The 16,887-nt window shown below is 65.0% G+C and overlaps 1 protein-coding gene across 2 annotated transcripts; it reads right to left on the bottom strand.

The window, feature by feature from the left end:
- On the bottom strand, window positions 1-15,913 carry COL6A2 (collagen type VI alpha 2 chain). Of its 2 annotated transcripts, none has more exons than XM_065877035.1 (27): window positions 15,777-15,888; window positions 15,020-15,612; window positions 14,730-14,750; window positions 13,917-13,982; window positions 13,227-13,280; window positions 13,098-13,142; window positions 12,761-12,787; window positions 12,506-12,532; window positions 12,363-12,407; window positions 11,749-11,802; window positions 11,348-11,410; window positions 11,019-11,081; window positions 10,674-10,763; window positions 9,937-9,999; window positions 9,306-9,368; window positions 9,016-9,078; window positions 8,635-8,697; window positions 8,333-8,383; window positions 7,989-8,024; window positions 7,683-7,745; window positions 7,520-7,582; window positions 7,310-7,345; window positions 7,090-7,135; window positions 6,578-6,730; window positions 5,953-6,405; window positions 5,807-5,845; window positions 1-599 (listed from the first exon to the last, which is right to left on the bottom strand). In XM_065877035.1, exons 1-27 carry the CDS (start codon window positions 15,886-15,888, stop codon window positions 1-3), a joined length of 3,051 nt encoding a protein of 1,016 aa, XP_065733107.1. The 2 variants fall into 2 exon arrangements, with proteins under 2 accessions (XP_065733107.1, XP_065733108.1); XM_065877036.1 differs by lacking the exon at window positions 1-599 and adding an exon at window positions 1,791-2,906 and having other exon boundaries at window positions 15,777-15,913.
- Window positions 15,914-16,887: the final 974 nt, after the last annotated feature.

The following is a 16,887-nucleotide window of genomic DNA, read 5'->3' as shown; positions in this document are numbered from 1 at the left end:
CTAGCAGATCCAGCGGATGAACCTGTCGAAGAAGCCAGGCTGGGCCAGGCTGTCGTAGTCCTTCTCGCGGAAGATGGCGGCCGGGTCACCCAGGCTGATCTTGGAGAGCACGTCCGCGTCCACGTCGCTGCCCACGGCCACCACGGTGGGCACCACGTTCTGCTTGCGCATGGAGTGCACCGCCTCCTCCAGGCTGTCGTTGCCCGTGACGCCGTCCGTGAGGAACACGAAGTCCAGCTCGGCGTGGCGGCGCGCTCCGGCCCGCGCGCTGCGCACCACCTGGTTGATGGCATGCACGATGCCCGCGCCCACGTGCGAGAAGGAGTTGAGGTAGCGCGCGCTCGCCAGCGCCTCCTGGATGACGGTCAGGTTGGAGGTCAGCGGGAAGGCCACCTGCTGCTCGCGCGGGCCTCCGAACTGCAGCAGCGCCACGCGCGCGTTGAGCGGGTCGTCGTCCCTGCGCGCCAGGGTCAGCCGCCGGGACACCTCCTCCACGAAGCGCCGCGCCTTGTGGAAGTTCTGCTCGCCCAGCCGCTCGGAGCCGTCCAACAGGAAGACGATGTCCACGGGCCGCTGGGTGCACTGGGCCACGTACAGCTCTGGGGGCGAGACGGGGTGGTGCGCGGGCGACCTGGGTGAGGCCCCGCTGCCCCGCCCCAGCCGCGCCCCCCGGGCCACGCCCGCCCCGGCCACGCCCTGCGCCCGCCTCTCGGCGCATACCGCACCCACAGGAGCCACTCAGACCGCTGGAGCTTCACCCAAGGTCACCGGCGGTCGGGAGCCCTCCACAGCACCCAGGACGTGGGTCCAGGCTCCCACCCTGTCTCCCTGGGACCGACACCGTCTCTCCTGGTTGTGCTCCCACCAGGAAATGTCCCCAAACCTGAGGCTGAGGGGTCCCTTTCCACTCTCCCAGCACCATCCCTGTCCAGCGACCTCCTTCAGGCCTCACGGGCAGGCAGGCAGGGATCAGTAAAGCCCCTTCTTTTGGCCCAAGAACTGGGTGCGCCCAAAGGACCACAGGGCATGGGGAGTAGGGGTGGGGGAGAGAGGTGTCATCACACCTGTGATCGTGTACAAAGACCTCATGGAGATCCCCAGATGCAAGGACCCACCTCTGGAGGCTGGGCCATATTTCTCCCAGCCCTGGGAGCATCAGGGAGAGAAGGGGCCTGTGTCCCCTCGACTGGCTCAGGCTTTGGTGGGCAGTGGGCACAGGTGTGGCCAGACCCCTGTGGCAGCCCGGGTGACTCCCTGTTTACCTGAGACCCTTGCCTCTTCCGGGCAGTTACCAGCCCAGGACATGCTGGACAGTGTGAGGGCAAGGCTGCCACCAGGGCTGAGGCTGGGCCTCTGAGGGACGTGGGCGCCTCTGCACAGCCTGAAAACCTGCTCCACACACGGGACCACAGGCTGGGTCTCCATCCAGGAAGGCGCAGCCAAGCCCCTCGCCCAAGGCCCTGCTGAGATCTCAGCTCTAACGGCCGACGGGGCTCGGCAGCGGCGGGGCTGGTCCTCCCTCTTGAGTCCAGCTCTCAGCCCCACGGGCACCCTCCTGACCTGGGCAGGAGAGGACTCCGCTCACAGCCCAGGCGTGCTGACCCAGGGCCGGGAGCACAGGGATCCATCGGAAGGAGGTCCTGACTTGTGGCAGCAACCACGAGGGGCTCAGGATCCCGCTTGGGCCCCACAGGCACCAGGTGCCCCCCTGTGTGGGCAATCCCCGAGGTCCAGGCGAGCAAGCAGTTCGCCCCAGCAGGTCGCTGACCACAGCACACATTCACACTCGTTTTTCAGCTTTTATAGAATGTACGAGATGCGCACACAGCACCTGAAGGACACTCTTGGGGGTGTCACCTGCAGTACTGGGCTACCCGCGGAGGAGCGAGTGTTTCTGGCAGATTTTTTTTTAAGGAGCTTATTTATACGGCAGTGCAGATGAAGAGCAGCTTCGGCTTTAAACCCACAGAGCTGGAGCTGAAACTGCCCAGCGAATCCCCTGTGTGCCCCTGGGCCTCTCAGTCCCTGCGGTCAGAGTCAGAAACGCACGGACTGCTTGTTTGGGGGCAGTTCTCAATGCATCAACCAGGGGGGCGAGAGAAGCGCACAAGGCGTGACCTGGGCACAGAGGCCAGAGGTGAATCCGGGAGTTGGGGCCGTTTATGAGGCTCTGGTCTTCCCTCTTTCTTTTTGGCTAAATAATGGCCCCCAAGAGATGCCTACGTCCTAATCCTGGAGCCTGTGACTATGACCTTATATGGCAAAAGGGCTTTGCAGACGGAATTCAATGAATAATTCCCTTGAAATGGGGAGACTCTCCTGGATTATCCAGCCCTAAATGCCACCACAAGTGTCCCTGTAGGAGGGAGGCCGGGGCAGGGCGGGGCGGGGGGGAAGGGGAGAGGCCATGTGTCCACAGAGCAGAGACGGGAGCTGGAGAGGCAGGAAGGGCCTCCCTTAGAGGCCCAGAGGGCGCGCGGCCCTGGGACACCTTGCTTTTGGACTTCCGGCCTCCAGACCAAGAGAACAGCTTCCTGCTGTCTTCAGCCCCGCAGTGTAAGGTAGGCAGCCCTGGGAGCTCCTGCAGCTGGGGGGCCGCACCCTGTGGGCTCAGCAGAGCGCCAGCACGGTCTCGGGGTCCCCCACGATGTCCCTGTGCACCAGCTTAAAGGCGTCAATGAACAGGTCCATCCAGTCCTGCCGTTCGCCTCCTGTGGCGAACTTGGCCCGCTCCGCGGTGTAGACCAGCACAGCCACCAGCCTGGAGTAGGCGGCTGGGTCCTGTGTGAGCTCCGTGGCGTTTAGCAACTTTTGGATCAGGGGGATGGTCCTGGGGAAGGAGGCGTCCGGGCCCTCTTCCGTGCGGAGGAAGGTGACCGGGGGCTCGCCGCCAGGCCGCGGTCCATCTGCGGGGGATTCCAGAGAAGTTTTTCAGGGACTTGGTCGGCGTGATCGGGGCTCCAGCCGCCTCTCTCCTCGGAGACGAGGAGGGACCAAGAGGTCAGCGAGGGGGTCAGACGAGGAGCCGGGGAGGCTGCAGCTGCCCCGTGCTGACCACGGGGTGCCAAGGCGAAGCAAATGGGGCTTTGGGGAGCCCGGAGGAGACGGGGAGCAGAAGCTCGAGAACTGCGAGACTCCTGGCACAGATGGCTGCTGAGGCTAACCGGGTTCTGGCGGCCCTGCCCTGGGACGACCCCAGCCCCCTTAAAATGCTCAGCACTGCCGGGACAACTTCCTGCCTGTTCCAGCCCGGTCTGCGATAGGCAGCTGGGCCCCTTGAGCCCCTCTCAGGGAGGTTTCTCTAGCCGGCTTGTGATTACAAATCCTCCGCCCTTCACCTTCAGACGTAAACCTCCCCGCCCTGCGCCATTGCCCTGAGGACCAGGGAGCAAACGCTCAGGGCGCCCCACGCTCTCCCCTTCCCGTCCCATCCCGTCCCGGGGGAGGTCAGGGCCTACCCTCCGGGCCCCTCGCTCCAGGCGCAACACGGCCTCCTGTCCACAGGGTGCCTCGGACACGTCCAGTTAGCTCGCCCGGGTGGCCCGGCCTCACGGCCCCAGCCCTGCCCTGCGCCCTTCCTTTGGGGCGCCCAGCCTTCCGGAGCCTCCTGCCTTGGCGTGAGGGGCAGGGCTCAGGTCTCCCTGGCTCTCCCCCTCCCGCAGCAGCTGTCGCGGAAGAAGACCTGCCTTGGCCGCCTTTGCCCGGCGTCCGCCTTTGTTGCTCTTTGACAGCCTCGTGGTTCTGCCCCAGTTGAGCTGCCCCCTGCCTTGGTCCAAGCCCAGATGTGGCTGAGCCTCTGGGTGGAAGGGGCCACTTGGCCCAGTAGGTCAGGGCTGTGCCAGAGCAGGCAGCGTCCACCCAGCGCCCCATCTGCTCAGCCCTCAGCGAGCGCGCCAGAGTCCACTCGTGTCAAGGAGGCCATTTGTAAATGCATATTCTGTAGTTACAGCTACTTTCTTCCCTTCTGGTCACAATGTCTAATTTACTTGGAAATTTCAAATCGCTTTAAAGGAGAATGAGATTGTGAGTTTAGCAGAGGGGGGACTTAGGAGAACAGGGGAGGGGTCCCTAAGGGGGCTGTTCTCTTTCACTGTCAGGTCCTGGAGGCTCAGGGGAAGCGAGATCACCAGCATTACCCTAGCATCAAAACCAAAGACATCACAAGAAAGGGCACGACAGCCCAAGATCTCTCACAAACACAGATGCAAAAATCCTCAATAAAATATTAGCAATCAACTCTAACGATATATATGTATTATACATCATGACCAAGTGGGGTCTATCCCAGGTCTTGGAAAGCTGGTTCAGCGCTCAAAGCTCAATGAGCATAACCCATCACATCAGCAAAGCTAAAGAGGAAAAACCAGCTGATCATATCAACAGGTGCAGAAAAAGCATCTGACAAAATCCCACACTCATTCACGATAGACTCTCAGTACCTAGGAATGGGGGGCCACCCTCAGCTTGATAAGGAACATCTACAGAGACCCTCAGCAGACTCCCCCATGGCGAGAAATTCACAGCTTCCCCAGCAAAATCACCGCTGGGCCCTGGAACCAGGGGCTGGGTCAGGTTTCTGCCCTCGAGGGGCCAAGCTGACCACGGCACCCGCACCCTGGGAGGAGTCAGGCACCCTGAGGGCAGGGGCACAGACCAGGGGTTAGTTGGGTCTCTGCGTGGACCCAATCCCCTTTAGCCCCCGGGGGAGACTGGGGTTGGCGCTATTGGGCCAGCCTCTGGGATTTGGGGTGGCTCTGGGTGCCACACACAACCGTCTTCAGCTGACTCTGGGGACCCCAAGCCCAGGCCGTCTCTGGGATGACCCCACAGCTTGCCAACGGCCATGGCATAGTCATTGGTACAATCTCGGCGAGTACTTCCTTGGAAGTTCTCTGTCAGAATAAGTGTGTGGACCCCCGTCCCCAACTCAACACGGTCCCTTACCTCAGGCGGCCTTGGTGCCTTTGAACCTGCCCGGGGCCCCCTGACGCCTGGGAGGAGCCTGCCGGAACACTGACCTCGTGGCAGACATGGATGTGGACGCAGGCCCCAAGGTTCCCATCGGTGTTGGCCCTGCCAACAGTCCAGCCCGACTCACCCTGCCCCCCCGCATGCTGCGGAGGACCCACCACCCAGAGCCGGCCCCGGGGGCCCCTCCAAGGCAGCAGCAGGATGCCCAGAGGAGCTGGTCGATGCATCCTGCCCCTTCCCCGCCCCGAGGGACCCCTTGGGGGCAGCCTCCGTGGGTCCCCAGCCCCCAGCCTCCCACTGTAGTGCAACCACATAGGGCTCGAGGCACGGCCCCCTAAACATATGTGCTCTGGAGAGAAGAGCAAACCCCAGCTGCCAGGCAGCAGCTCAGGGCGTCAGGGCAGAGGCCCGCTCTGCAGCTGCCCCGGTGGCTGTGGATGTGTTCGCCTCCCTGAGGGTTTAAGACCAGCCATTTCACTTACTGGATCCAGGGCTTCCGCCTGCAGGAGCCGGGCAGCCCTGGGGTGTCTGTGCCTCTGGGCACCTCAGCCCAAGAGGTCGTGAATCTGTGTTCGAGACCAGCGGCCCGAGAGCTTAGCGCACCCCCTCCCCACATGCGCCAGGTGGGTGGGGTGGCCGAGCGACTCCAGACGTCAACTGCACCCTGAGCCCCCTCCTCAGAAGTGCCAGGGTCCCGGAGGCCAGGCCACCGCGAGTCTGGAATCCGAGGCTTCTCGCTGGGGTGGCTGCAGCGGCAATTCCTAGGGTCCCTGCACAACCCTCCCCCTGGCCCTGGCTGCCGGCTTTCCTGGGGGGCCAGCAGCGCCCGCGTTACCTGTTTGGCAGGGAAGTTCCGGGCACACGATCTGGGGGTCTAGGAGAGAGGAAAAGAGGCGGGGGTCCCGGTGGCTCCCTCGAGGCCTGCGGAGACCTGGCCCCTCCCCGGCCACACGCCCCTCCCCTCCTCTCCTCCGGACTCACCCGGGCACAGCACGTCCTCCATGTCGTCGATGAACTTCTCGGCCACCAGGTCGGAGAAAAGCGTCATGTTGCGTACCTGCTGCGGCTTGTCGCAGGCGATGGAGTACAGGTTCTCGCTCTCGTGCTTCTCGTGGAACATGTCCCCGATGCCGATGGCCGTCACCGTCACGTCGCGGTTGCACAGCGCCCGCAGGTTGAGGTCGTCGTCGCGGGGGTCGTGGCGGCCGTCCGTGATGACCACCGCGAACACGCGGGTCTTCTGGCGCCGGCTCTCCTTGATGAGCTGGTCGTAGGCGAACTTGAGGGCTGAGGGCGTCCAGGTGCCGCCCGCGATCCACTCAAGGTTCTTGACGGCCTCCTTGAAGCTGGACAGTGAGTTGATGCGCTCGTCGTCCAGCTGGATGGCCTCGAAGGTGCCGTCGTGGCTGTACTGCACGACGCCCACGCGGGTCCCTGCGGGTGGGCGCGGGCGTGACGGCGGCCCTCGGCAGAGCTTGGACCCCTCTGAGACCCCTCCCGTGGATTTCTACCCGGACCTCAGGCGTCCTGCGGCCCCTCTGCTCGAGAATGCGGCCTGGTGCCCCCTGCCCCGCCGGACCACACCCCCAATTGCGGTGCCGCTGACCTGTCTCCGACTTGGGGTCCTTGGCGATGGCCCCCAGCCTGTTGACCACGTTGATGACGAAGTTCTTCTCCAGGGTGAAGTTGGTGTAGCCAATGCTCTCGGAGCTGTCGATGACGAACACCACGTCCAGAGCGCCACAGCGCTTCTCACAGTCTGCGGGGGGGCGGGGTGAGCGTGCGGGGCGGGGTGAGCAGGGGGCGTGACCAGAGGAGGGCGTGGCGAGCGTGCAGGGGCGTGGCTAGAGGAGGGCGGGGTGGGCGGGGGGCGTGGCGAGCGGGGGGCGTGGCGAGCGGAGGGCGTGGCAAGCAGGCGGGGAGGGGCGGGCGGGTGACAACGCTGAACCCCGGCCCAGGGAGACAGCCTGAGACCCCAGGGGCGTGCAGCCAGGTGCACCGTGGGAAACACTGAACGTGAGCGGGAGGGGAGGACTCGGACGGATGACCCTGACCCCGGGACAAGAGCCCCCAAGGACACAAGTGTCCCAGTCCAGCCGCGTGGGGGCCGCAACTCACCACAGCACCCGCACGTCTCCCTCACGTAGGTCATGACGTCGCACTCCTGTGACACAGCGGGGTCAGCCCCCAGCCCAGAGCGCAAACCCTGGGGAGGGGCTGGAAGCGCTTCTGCAGGAAGCCCCTGCCCACCCCCTGCTCTGACCTCACCCCTGCTGACCTGCCCTTCAGATTTTTAGGAGGGAGAAGGACCCTGAGTCCCACCCCGACTGAAACCTACCGTGAGGCCGGGGTCTCCTGGGGGGCCAGGCTCTCCCTGGAAGGGGGAAGGATATCAGTGAGAGGTGACACCTGTCATGGCCGAGGCTGGGAGGGCTGGACTTGTTCTCACGAGGCCACTCCAGGACCCCTGCATGGTTCGGGGTGCCCCTTGGCCTGGAAGGCCCAGGGACTGTGGCCCGAGGGCCAAAGGGATGGGCGACTGACCTACCTCGGGTCCTGGCGCTCCTCTCTGCCCCCGCGGGCCTGGCTCACCAGGGGGACCAGGATCTGCCTGAGAAGGAAAAGGGCAGGTGGGCTCTGGCAGTACCTTGGGTGGTCCCCCCACGCGGCCCTGCCCCGGGCAACCGTCGACAGGGCGCAGAGGTACTCACAGGCTCGCCCTTCTGGCCTTTCCTCCCGGGTTCTCCTTTGGACCCAAAGTCACCTCTGCCCCCCTGTGACACAGGACACCCGTGTTAACAACGCAGAGAGCTCGGCAGCTGGCCCTGCTCCCCTGCCGTCCCCCAGCCCTCCAGGGATCTGCCCAAGAGGGACACGCCTTTTCAGGAGGAACCTGTACTCAGCAGTGCGGGGCCGTCAGATGCAGCCCCACACGGCGGCATTTCAGGGCGCGGCCCGCTCCCACCAGCAGAGCTCAGCACGGAGGCCCGCTGCACAGACCACCCCGCGGTACGTACCTCGGGGCCGCGGGGGCCAGGCTCGCCTTTCTCTCCCTGGGAAGCAAACACAGGGGTCACTCAGCACTGGGCTGAGGGGTGATGGCCGTGCAGCCCCCTGCCTTCCCTGACGGGTGGGCTTGGGCATCGAAATCTGTACAGAGCCACAGAGGCTATGGGAGAACGCTTGATTCCCGGGGGACCTGGCTCTGCTCTTGATGGTCACCCCCTGCCCCCAACCCCAGCCTCACCCTGGGCCCGGCGGGGGGCCCTGGCAGGAAGTAGCAGGAACCTTCCAGTCAATGGAAGGCCCTCCCGACAGTGCCCACCCCCTTCCCCAGTCCCTGCCCGCCCCCAGGACTTACAGGTGCTCCTCGGAGTCCCGGGTAGCTGAAGCCAGGCCTGCCGGGGTCTCCCTAGGGGACACGGAAGGCCAGTCAGGGCAGGGCCAGTGGAAAAGGTGGAGACTGAGTCAGTCGGCCTGGACTGGGGGTGGGTGGGCAGGGCCCGCCTTGGGAGGACATGCCACCCCTGAGGGTGAGAACACGGGCTGGGATGGGAGGTTGCTGCCCAGGCCCCTGATGTCCTCCCTCACCAAGGCATGCTCCCGGCAGCCTTACTCAGGAGCCCTGGCCCAACCTGCCTGCCGGGTGGTTAGGGGGCATACCTTGGGGCCAGGCTGTCCCGAGTCTCCGCGGGGGCCAGCATCCCCAGGGTCTCCCCGAGATCCCTGAGGGCAGAAAGGAAGCAGGGGGTCGGCACAGACGAGGCTGACCTCATCCAGCTCTGACCCCCAGGCAGCATCGCTGCCCTGAAGGGCTGGCCATCCTGAGGGTCTCTCCTCTCCACGTGCCACGTCCCGGCTCCCCCTGGCACACCCCCCCACCTGGTAAAGCCTGACCCCTCAGGGCAGGATGGCGGAGTGAGGTGTGTGGGGGCCCTTGGCTCCCTGTCCCGCTGCCCAGGTTTACTGTGCGGACAGTATCCTGCCTGCCCGAGGACAGGAGGACGCAAAGCCATGGGCCCTCCCAGGCATCCTGCTACTGACCTGCTTCCCGGGCTCTCCAACAGTCCCTTGGGGACCTCTGGGTCCAGGTAAACCTCGGTCTCCCTGGACAGAAAAGAGACGAGGGTGCTTCAGAGACGCTGTTGTCACTCACTGTGGACTTCGGCAAGGGCAGGGGGCCCTGCTGCCCTCCAAAAGGTCCTTAGCCCTGACCCCAGTGGCCCCAGGCAGGGTCTGCTGGGTGGAGGGCAGGAGAGGGGCAGGGGGCCCTGGCGGTGCCACCCCAGGAGGGTATGTGGCCTTTGTGGCTGCCCACCCGCTGCCCCACTTGCCTTGGCTCCTTTGTTGCCAACCTCTCCAGCCAGGCCCCGGGGCCCCTCAGGGCCAGGGTCCCCCTGTGGGAAGAGAGGCCAGGTTAGCCTGGGGGAGGTGAGGAGAGGACATCATGAGCTCCCCGGGGATGAGGCCCCAGATGGTAGAGGGTGGTGCTGGAACAACAGGCCTGCCCGCTCGGCCTCATGCAGCAGGGCAGGGGTCACCGGTCCCAGAGGAGGGAGCCCCTCCTTTGAGACCTTCCCCCACATCTCACAGGCAAATGGCTGCCCTTGGAGTTCACCACAAAGACAAAGGCCTCCTGCGCCAGCTACAGGAGCACATGTGTGCGGCGGGGTGGGGGGATGCTGGAGGGTGGAGCAGTGCACAGCCTGCACAGCTGTGCATGGCGTGCGTGGAACCGTCCTTGCCCAGGCCTCTGATCAGGGAATAACTGCTGCTCTCCCAGAACCTGCAGGGAGTGCACCCTGACGGCCAGGCCCTGGGGGTTGCCTTTGTTCTCCTAGGTGGACCGTGGAGGGGGGGTTGGTCATCCCTCGTCACAGGGGCTCCACCGGCACCACGGTGAGACTCCGGTGTAGACACAGACACGGCAGACAGCGCCTGAGACTCCCCCGTGCGGACACTCACCTTCTCGCCCTTGGGGCCATCGCTGCCTGGGCTGCCCTTGGTTCCAGGGTCTCCCCTGCGCCCCTGCAGAGAACAGGCACATGAGAGTGTGGGGTTCCAGGGTGGGAGCCCCACTGGAACCCCACACTCTGTTCTCCCCACAAGGACTCTGGCTGTGGCGTCTGGGGGCCCCTCCAGAGGGCCTCAGCCTAGACCCTGTCCTCTGCTGGGTCGGTTTGGTCCCAGACGAGGATTTAGGAAATGACGGGGGCTGGTGAGCTTGTAAGTCTGGGAGTTCAGGTGACGTGACTGGTACCGAGCTTGGACCAGCTCTTTGCGAAGTCCCTCTGTTCCCTCCGGATCGGGATGCGTCCCCTCTGGGGGTCAGCCCCGGGACTGGGCTCCACCCACCCCATGGCGAGACCCTCAGGGATGGCTGGGTGGGGTCGCCGTGTGGACCTGCAGAATGTGTGCTTGGGTCTAGGTTGAGCCCTCGGGGGGTCCTGCCAGCGGGGCGGGTGGGGCCCCGGGGCCACTTAATGGGCACCGAGCGTCCGGCAGGGGCGTGCCTGGGCCCCGCAAGCCACTCCTCAGCGGCCCTCCGTGGCGGCTGCCGTGCGGGGGCCAGGAGGCTCAGCTGGAGAGGCTGGAGGACGCTGGGCTCACAGAGGCCCAGAGCAGCGTGCGCCGAGGCAGCCCTGCGGGAGGGTGCAGCAGGCCGGCCGGGGCGCCCAGGGCCTGTGCGCGGGTGAACTCACGGGCTCGCCTTTGGGGCCTCGGGGCCCAGGCCCACCCTTGGCTCCTTTCAGACCGGGACTTCCTGGGGCTCCGGTGTTGCCTTGGTAGCCCTGCGGGGAAGAGACAGCTCAGCTAGGGCCGTGACCTGCCCAGGCAGGCGGACAGCTGTGGGCAGGGCCCAGCCCGTGTGGACGCATGCCCGCCGTCTCCGGTGGGGCCGTGTTTCCCTCGCGGTGCGGTGCGCCGTCACCTGGCAGCAGGGACAGACGAGCTGGGGGCGCTCAGGGCCCAGGGCTGGCCTGCCTGCCCACCCCCCGCCATGGGGCACCACGGGAGTGCGGCCGGAGCCCGCCGGGAACACTTGCCTTGCTTCCTTTTGCCCCGTTATCCCCGGGGGGCCCTCTGCGTCCCGGGCGGCCAGGGTCTCCCTGGAAAGGTTTGGAGAAATCAGCCTCATGCTCTTCAGATGCCAGCAGCGGGGCAGGACCCCGGCGGGGCTGGGGGCACGCGCTTCCCCTCCCGTGTCTGTGGAGCAGGTCCCCGTGTGGGCACCCACGGCCCCCTCCCTGGTTTGCAGGGCCAGGGCCTCTCTGCTGGGCGTCTCGGCCCGGTGCTACAGGCAGGGAGAAGGCCCCTGGGAGGCTGGCGACCCCCTCTGCTCTGGCCGGCCCGCCACCTTGGCCAGGCCGCCTACCTTGGAGCCTTGATCTCCTGGCTCCCCAGGGCTGCCGGCTTCCCCCATGTAACCATCCGGGCCCTGCAAGAAGGGAGAGGGTTGTGCTGGGGCTCTGGCCGGAGCTGTGCTTGCATTTTCCCTGTGGGGTCAGGGCCAGCTGACCAGGGGGAGGGTGACCAGCACCCCATCGTTGGACTGGCTGCCGGGACCCCCGGCCTGGGTGGGCAGACTGGACAAGCCGCTGGCCCGGGAGCCCTTCAGGACTCTGGAAGCAGCCACCCTCCACCTGAACCGGGAGCCCCTGAGGCCATTTGTCATGTTGTGACCCCAACCCCGGCTGAACCCTGGCGGGGTTCCGGGACAGGCGGGGCAGAGACTGGAGGGAGGAGCTCGACGCAAAGCCTCAACGCCGTGCTCACCCGATCCCCGGCGTCTCCCTTGCAGCCAGGAGGTCCGATGCGCCCCAACTTGCCCTGAAGGAGAAGAGGGGAGCAGAAAGTGCGTCAGGGCCAGGATTCGGAGGACACAAGCCCCGATGACAGAGGTCAGTGGTGCCGGGTCTATGTGCACCGGGCACCCCACTGTGGACGTGTGCGTCAGTGGCTGTCAGAGTGGCAGTCGAGAGTCTCCGGGGTTGCAGCCGGGAGCATGAGTGCCTGTGGTGCCCCCTCCAGCAGTGTGCATGGTGCGTGCTCACCTGTGACATTTGTGTGTGTGCTGTTTGTGTGCACCTGTGCACGTGTGTGAACCGCCAGTCAGGCCAGACGTGGGGTCTGCAGGCCAGGCAGGGAGATTCCTGCAAGGTCGGCCCTGCTTTTCAGGAGCAAATGTCTGCTTCTGCTCTTGCAAGGTTCCCGTGTGTCATGTCCACTGGGTAGATGCAACCACGGGCCGCCCAAGCCACAGGTTGTGCGCAGTGGCCAGAGATGCCCAGAGGCCTGGCCCCTGGAAAGACCTGAGAGTCTTGAGGGCGTGGTTGTCATTTCGCAGGCACCCTTGCTCCGCCCAGGGACGGAGCCCCAGCGCACTCTACCTTCTGTCCATCCGTCCCGTTCTTGCCCGCCAGGCCGGGGGCGCCCTGGAGGAGAGGGAGGAGGGACCCTGTTAGCCCTGATGCTCCTTCCTTCTGAGCAGTGGGGAGGTAGGCGCCCTGCCCCCGCCCGCCTGTCCGCTCACCTTCCGCCCTTCGGCTCCAAACTCGCCCTGCACAAGAGGAAACGAGGCCAGTTAGCGCTGCTGACACATCACAGATGCCACTGCATTAGGCCCAAGTCTACCCTTGGACAAAACACGAGGCCAGAGCGGCCCCAGAAGGCTACTACCAGCACGACACCAGGTCCCATGCCCCAGCACGGACCCCCGGCTCGCTGCCGGGCACTGCTGCCAGGGTTGGGGCCATGCGAGGTCCGGCCGTCCAGAGTCCACTCTCACCTTCTCTCCTTTGAAACCAGGAACACCCTGAGGTCGGAAGTAAAGAAAAGTAGCGTTACCAGTGTGTGTGCTGGGACCCAGCAGGCCTGGGGGAGGAAGCGGGGACGGGGAGGTGGGGGCACGGGGGGTAGGGTGGTGGTCGTCAGGCTCGGTGCAGAGGCGCCACCAGGGACGTCGCTGGAAATGCAGAAGCGCCTCCCTTCCTTGGGGCAGGGGTGGGAGCGGTGGGCCACGCCAGACACATCCTGACCCCAGCGGCCGGCCCCGCCTGGAGCCAGGGAGCCCTTGGCTTGTCCCCATGTGTCCCGCCCCCCGGGCAGGGTCCGCAGCAACTTGCCTTGGGTCCTGGGAATCCGATGGGGCCTTCGATGCCTGGATCTCCCTGTGGAAGAGCAAAGGGCCGTGGATGTAGTAACCTCAGCCGTGGGAGCGGGGGCCGCCGGGACGGGGTGTGGAGGGTACTCACCTGTCGCCCCTTCTGTCCAGGCTCTCCGGGCTCACCCATGTTGCCCTTGGCGCCCTGAAAGCAGATGAAAGAAAAAGGAATAAATCAAGGTGGGGAGGTAGCAGATGCATCTGGCCAGCAGCCTGGCAGACGAGCAGACACCCCTCTCCCGAATTTAGAAAGAAGCCACTTGGTAATAACTTTCCCTGTAACGGTGTTTCAAACGCTCTGTCTCATGTCCTCAGAGGTGTCTTTCACTCTCCTACCTTTACACTGTTTGACATGAATCACTGGTGTTTCTGATTCCCTGGCAGTAATTGTGGAAGGATTTCATTTGCTACACCTCTGTTGTTACGAAAATGCAGGGCCAACCTAACCCCTTAAAACCTACTTATGTAACAAGTGACAGGACTGAACGCCCTGTATGAATTAGCGCCATATTACCGAGAGTGACGGAGTGCGTGTTTCCTTATGTACTCGAGCACGTTTGTTTACTTTACAGGAGTCTTTTATGGGCAAATCTTAATTAAAAAGTATTCCTACTTTTCTCAAAATGCCATATAAAAGGCAGCTGATAAAAGCTGAATTTTAGTTCTGCCAGGGTGAGAAGTGGTGAGTCCATCCGAGGTGCAGTGGCCCTAAATCTGGAATTCAAGACAGGTTGGGGGCTTTCCTGGGAAACAGACCCCTCGGGTCGTCTGGGCATCTTACCTTCTGTCCGCGGTAGCCCTTGGGGCCGGGGGGCCCGGGGATCTCCAGACAGCTCACCTTGTAGCACTGAAACAGGAAGCAAGGGGCAGTGCGTGAGGCTAGCACCACAAGTCCCAGGAGGGAGGGAGGGGGCGCAGCCTGTGGCCCACTGGACACTGGGCCACTCTGAGCTGGGGGCTGCATGATGGGACAGACTTGGGAGGTACCCAGGAAGCCCCTGTGCCCACCAGGGGCGGGTTCAGGGGCCCACACCAGTGCTCTAGTCAAGTTTTGGGAATCAACGCTGCATTAAGCAATAACCAACAGTAGAAAGTATTAAATCGCTGCTGGCCAGTCCCCCCTGTGCTTGCATATTACATCGCTGTGGTATTGAGCAGCTGCTCCAGGAAAGGGTGCACTTGTAGTATCCTGGGCTGTGAGCTGGTGCTGGGGAAGCTCAGGCTTCAGGTCCTGTGCTGCAGGTCCCGTGCTGGGCACCCAGCTGCCCACCTGCCTACTCCTCCTGGCCTCCCTCAGGTGGATGGAGCCCGTCAGCCCAGAGGGCAACCCTCAACCTCGACCCTCATCTTTTGGCTGTGTAGACCCTAACGCTGACCTCCTGCGTTTAAACAGCCTGGTTTTGGCCAGGATCCCTCTGTCCAGACTCGAGTCTCAGGCCCCACGTGGAGCTGAGGGGTCTTGCTCCTGGCCGGGCCTCCCTCATTGTCCTAGACCTCGGGAGCCCCAGGGAGTGGGGCACGGGTGATCGTCTCTGCTGGGTCAGAGGCCCCAAGCAGCTCCCGGCAGGGCCGGCAGGGATGGAAACGCTCTCACCTCTCCGTAGGCTTCATGTTTCTGTGGAAAAGACCCAGAGAGAAACCCTGGTTAGCGGGGAGCTGGAGACATGGTCAGCTCCGAGTCTGGGCAGGGACGCAGAACACCGGAGTAGACAGGACCCTGCCCGGGGCCCACCCTCTTCAGCCACCTCATTCAGAGGGGGTAAACTGAGGCCCGGAGCGGTGGACTGCCCCCTGCCACGCGGGTGAGCGGATCCCAAGGCTCTGGGCCCCACGCTACGTCCCTGCTGCTGGCGGGTGGAAGTGGCCTCCGGCCCAGCGACTCACCATGACCTTGATGATGCGGTTGATGGTGTCCTCGTCGATCTCGGTGGAGTCGGGCCGCATGGTGGCGTAGTTGTTCCGGTAGAGCTCGTGCGGCGTGCTGGCGATGTCCCGCAGGCCCTGCTCGTTCAGCTTCAGGTTGGGCGGCACCGCGAAGAGCCGGATGCCCTCCTCGCGGGCCCGCTCCGCCTGCAGCTTGATGCCCCCGCACGGGCTGCCCGTGACGTGGCCGTCGGTGATGATCACCGCGAAGTCGACACTGCCCATGAGCCGCCGGACCTCCTGGGTCATGTTGGCCAGCATGCAGTCGGTGAAGGTGCCGCGGCGGAAGGAGCTGATGCCCTGCAGGCTCTTGGTGAAGGAGGCCCGGTCGCTGCCGGGCGGGCTGAACACCTCCACCAGGTCGGAGAAGTGCAGGCCGCCGTAGCGCCAGCTCAGGGCCACCTGGTCCAGGTAGAGCTCGTCCTGCAGCTGGCTGATGAACTGCAGCACGAACTGCTGCATGTGGTAGAGCAGGCTGTCGGTGGGGGACTGCATGGTGATGCTCTCCGACGTGTCCAGCACGAAGTACACGTGGATCGGGCAGTCGGCCTTCTCTGGGGACGCACACGAGTCACCACGGCGCCGGGGTCCCTTGCGCGGGCTGGGGCCGGGCTCAGCCCGCTCCGCCTCCCCGCAGCCCGCCCCGCCCCCGCCCCCCGGCCCCGCCCAGGCCCCGCCCAGGCCTCGCCCGGCCTCGCCGCACCCACCCCGGTGGTACCTGGGCAGCTGTTCCTCTCGGAGGTGCTGGGGCTGATGACCTCCTGCTGCTGAGCGTGGACGGCCCCCAGGAGGCCCCAGAGCAGGAGGGCGGAGCAGGGGCCTGGGAGCATCTTGGCAGCGCCCGTGCGCCCCGACATCCTGCAGCAAGGGAGAGCGGCGCTGCAGACGGTGCCCCGCGCGCCCAGCACGGTCCGAGCCCTACTCCCCAGACGGTGGGGGCGGCACACACGCGGCCGGCCAGCAGCTGGGCTCAGGGGGCCCCTATCCCCCTGCCCTGGATGGGCCACAAGCATTGACTGGGAGCAGAGACGGCAAGCTTTGGGCTCCGCTCCGGGTGGGACGCTCGCCACTCCTCCCTGCCCTGCAGACCCTGGGTGCGCTGGGCAGACAGGTGCGTCCTGGGAACTGAAAAGCCAGTGACTGGCATCAGTGAGGACAGAGGGGGTCCTGCGGTGGGCAGGGCAGAGGTCGCTGGGGGCGACTGGGAGGAGGGGCACCCGGGGAGGGGAGAGAGGCCCAGGCTGGGCCGGGGTGCGCCTTGGTGCTGGACGCCATGCTGACTGGGGGGAGGGGACGGCCTGGGGCGTGGAACGTGGGCGCTGATGAGGACAGGCCTGGAGGGCTGGCAGGCAGTGGCCTCCGGGTCCTGCTTTGCTGAGGGACGTGGGACGGCTGCAGAGAGGTCACCGCGCCCTGGCATGTCTCTGCGGGGCCTGAGGTGGTCCTGATGCTGTGGCCTCTGCAGCCGAGCACACCCTCTGCCGGACAAATGCAGCGAGAGGACCTCGAGGTGCGGCGGGGTGGGCTGGCTGGGCTGCGGGGACACAGTGTGAGGGGAAGGGGAACCCTTCGCGGGAAGGCGAGGAAGGGGCTTGTCACCCTGCTGTTCCAGTGGGGACCCTGCAAACTGGTTCACTTGGCACCCCTGGAACGGAGGGTGAACCTGGTGAAGATGCAGCCCTGCTGGGGACTTGGGCTCTGCTGGCAGCCTGGGCCCCCGCATGGCTGGGTGCGAGAGGAGGCACCTGGAGAGCTCTGGAGGGAAGCAGAGGCGTCAGGGGCGCTTTGGTGCTGTTTTCGTGGTGATGCCCCTCAACACTGTGGAAACC

This window comes from Phocoena phocoena, chromosome 4 (assembly GCF_963924675.1).
Source record: "Phocoena phocoena chromosome 4, mPhoPho1.1, whole genome shotgun sequence".
In the NCBI taxonomy this organism is placed as follows: Eukaryota; Metazoa; Chordata; class Mammalia; order Artiodactyla; family Phocoenidae; genus Phocoena; species Phocoena phocoena.
This window is presented reverse-complemented; position numbering and strand designations above follow the sequence as displayed.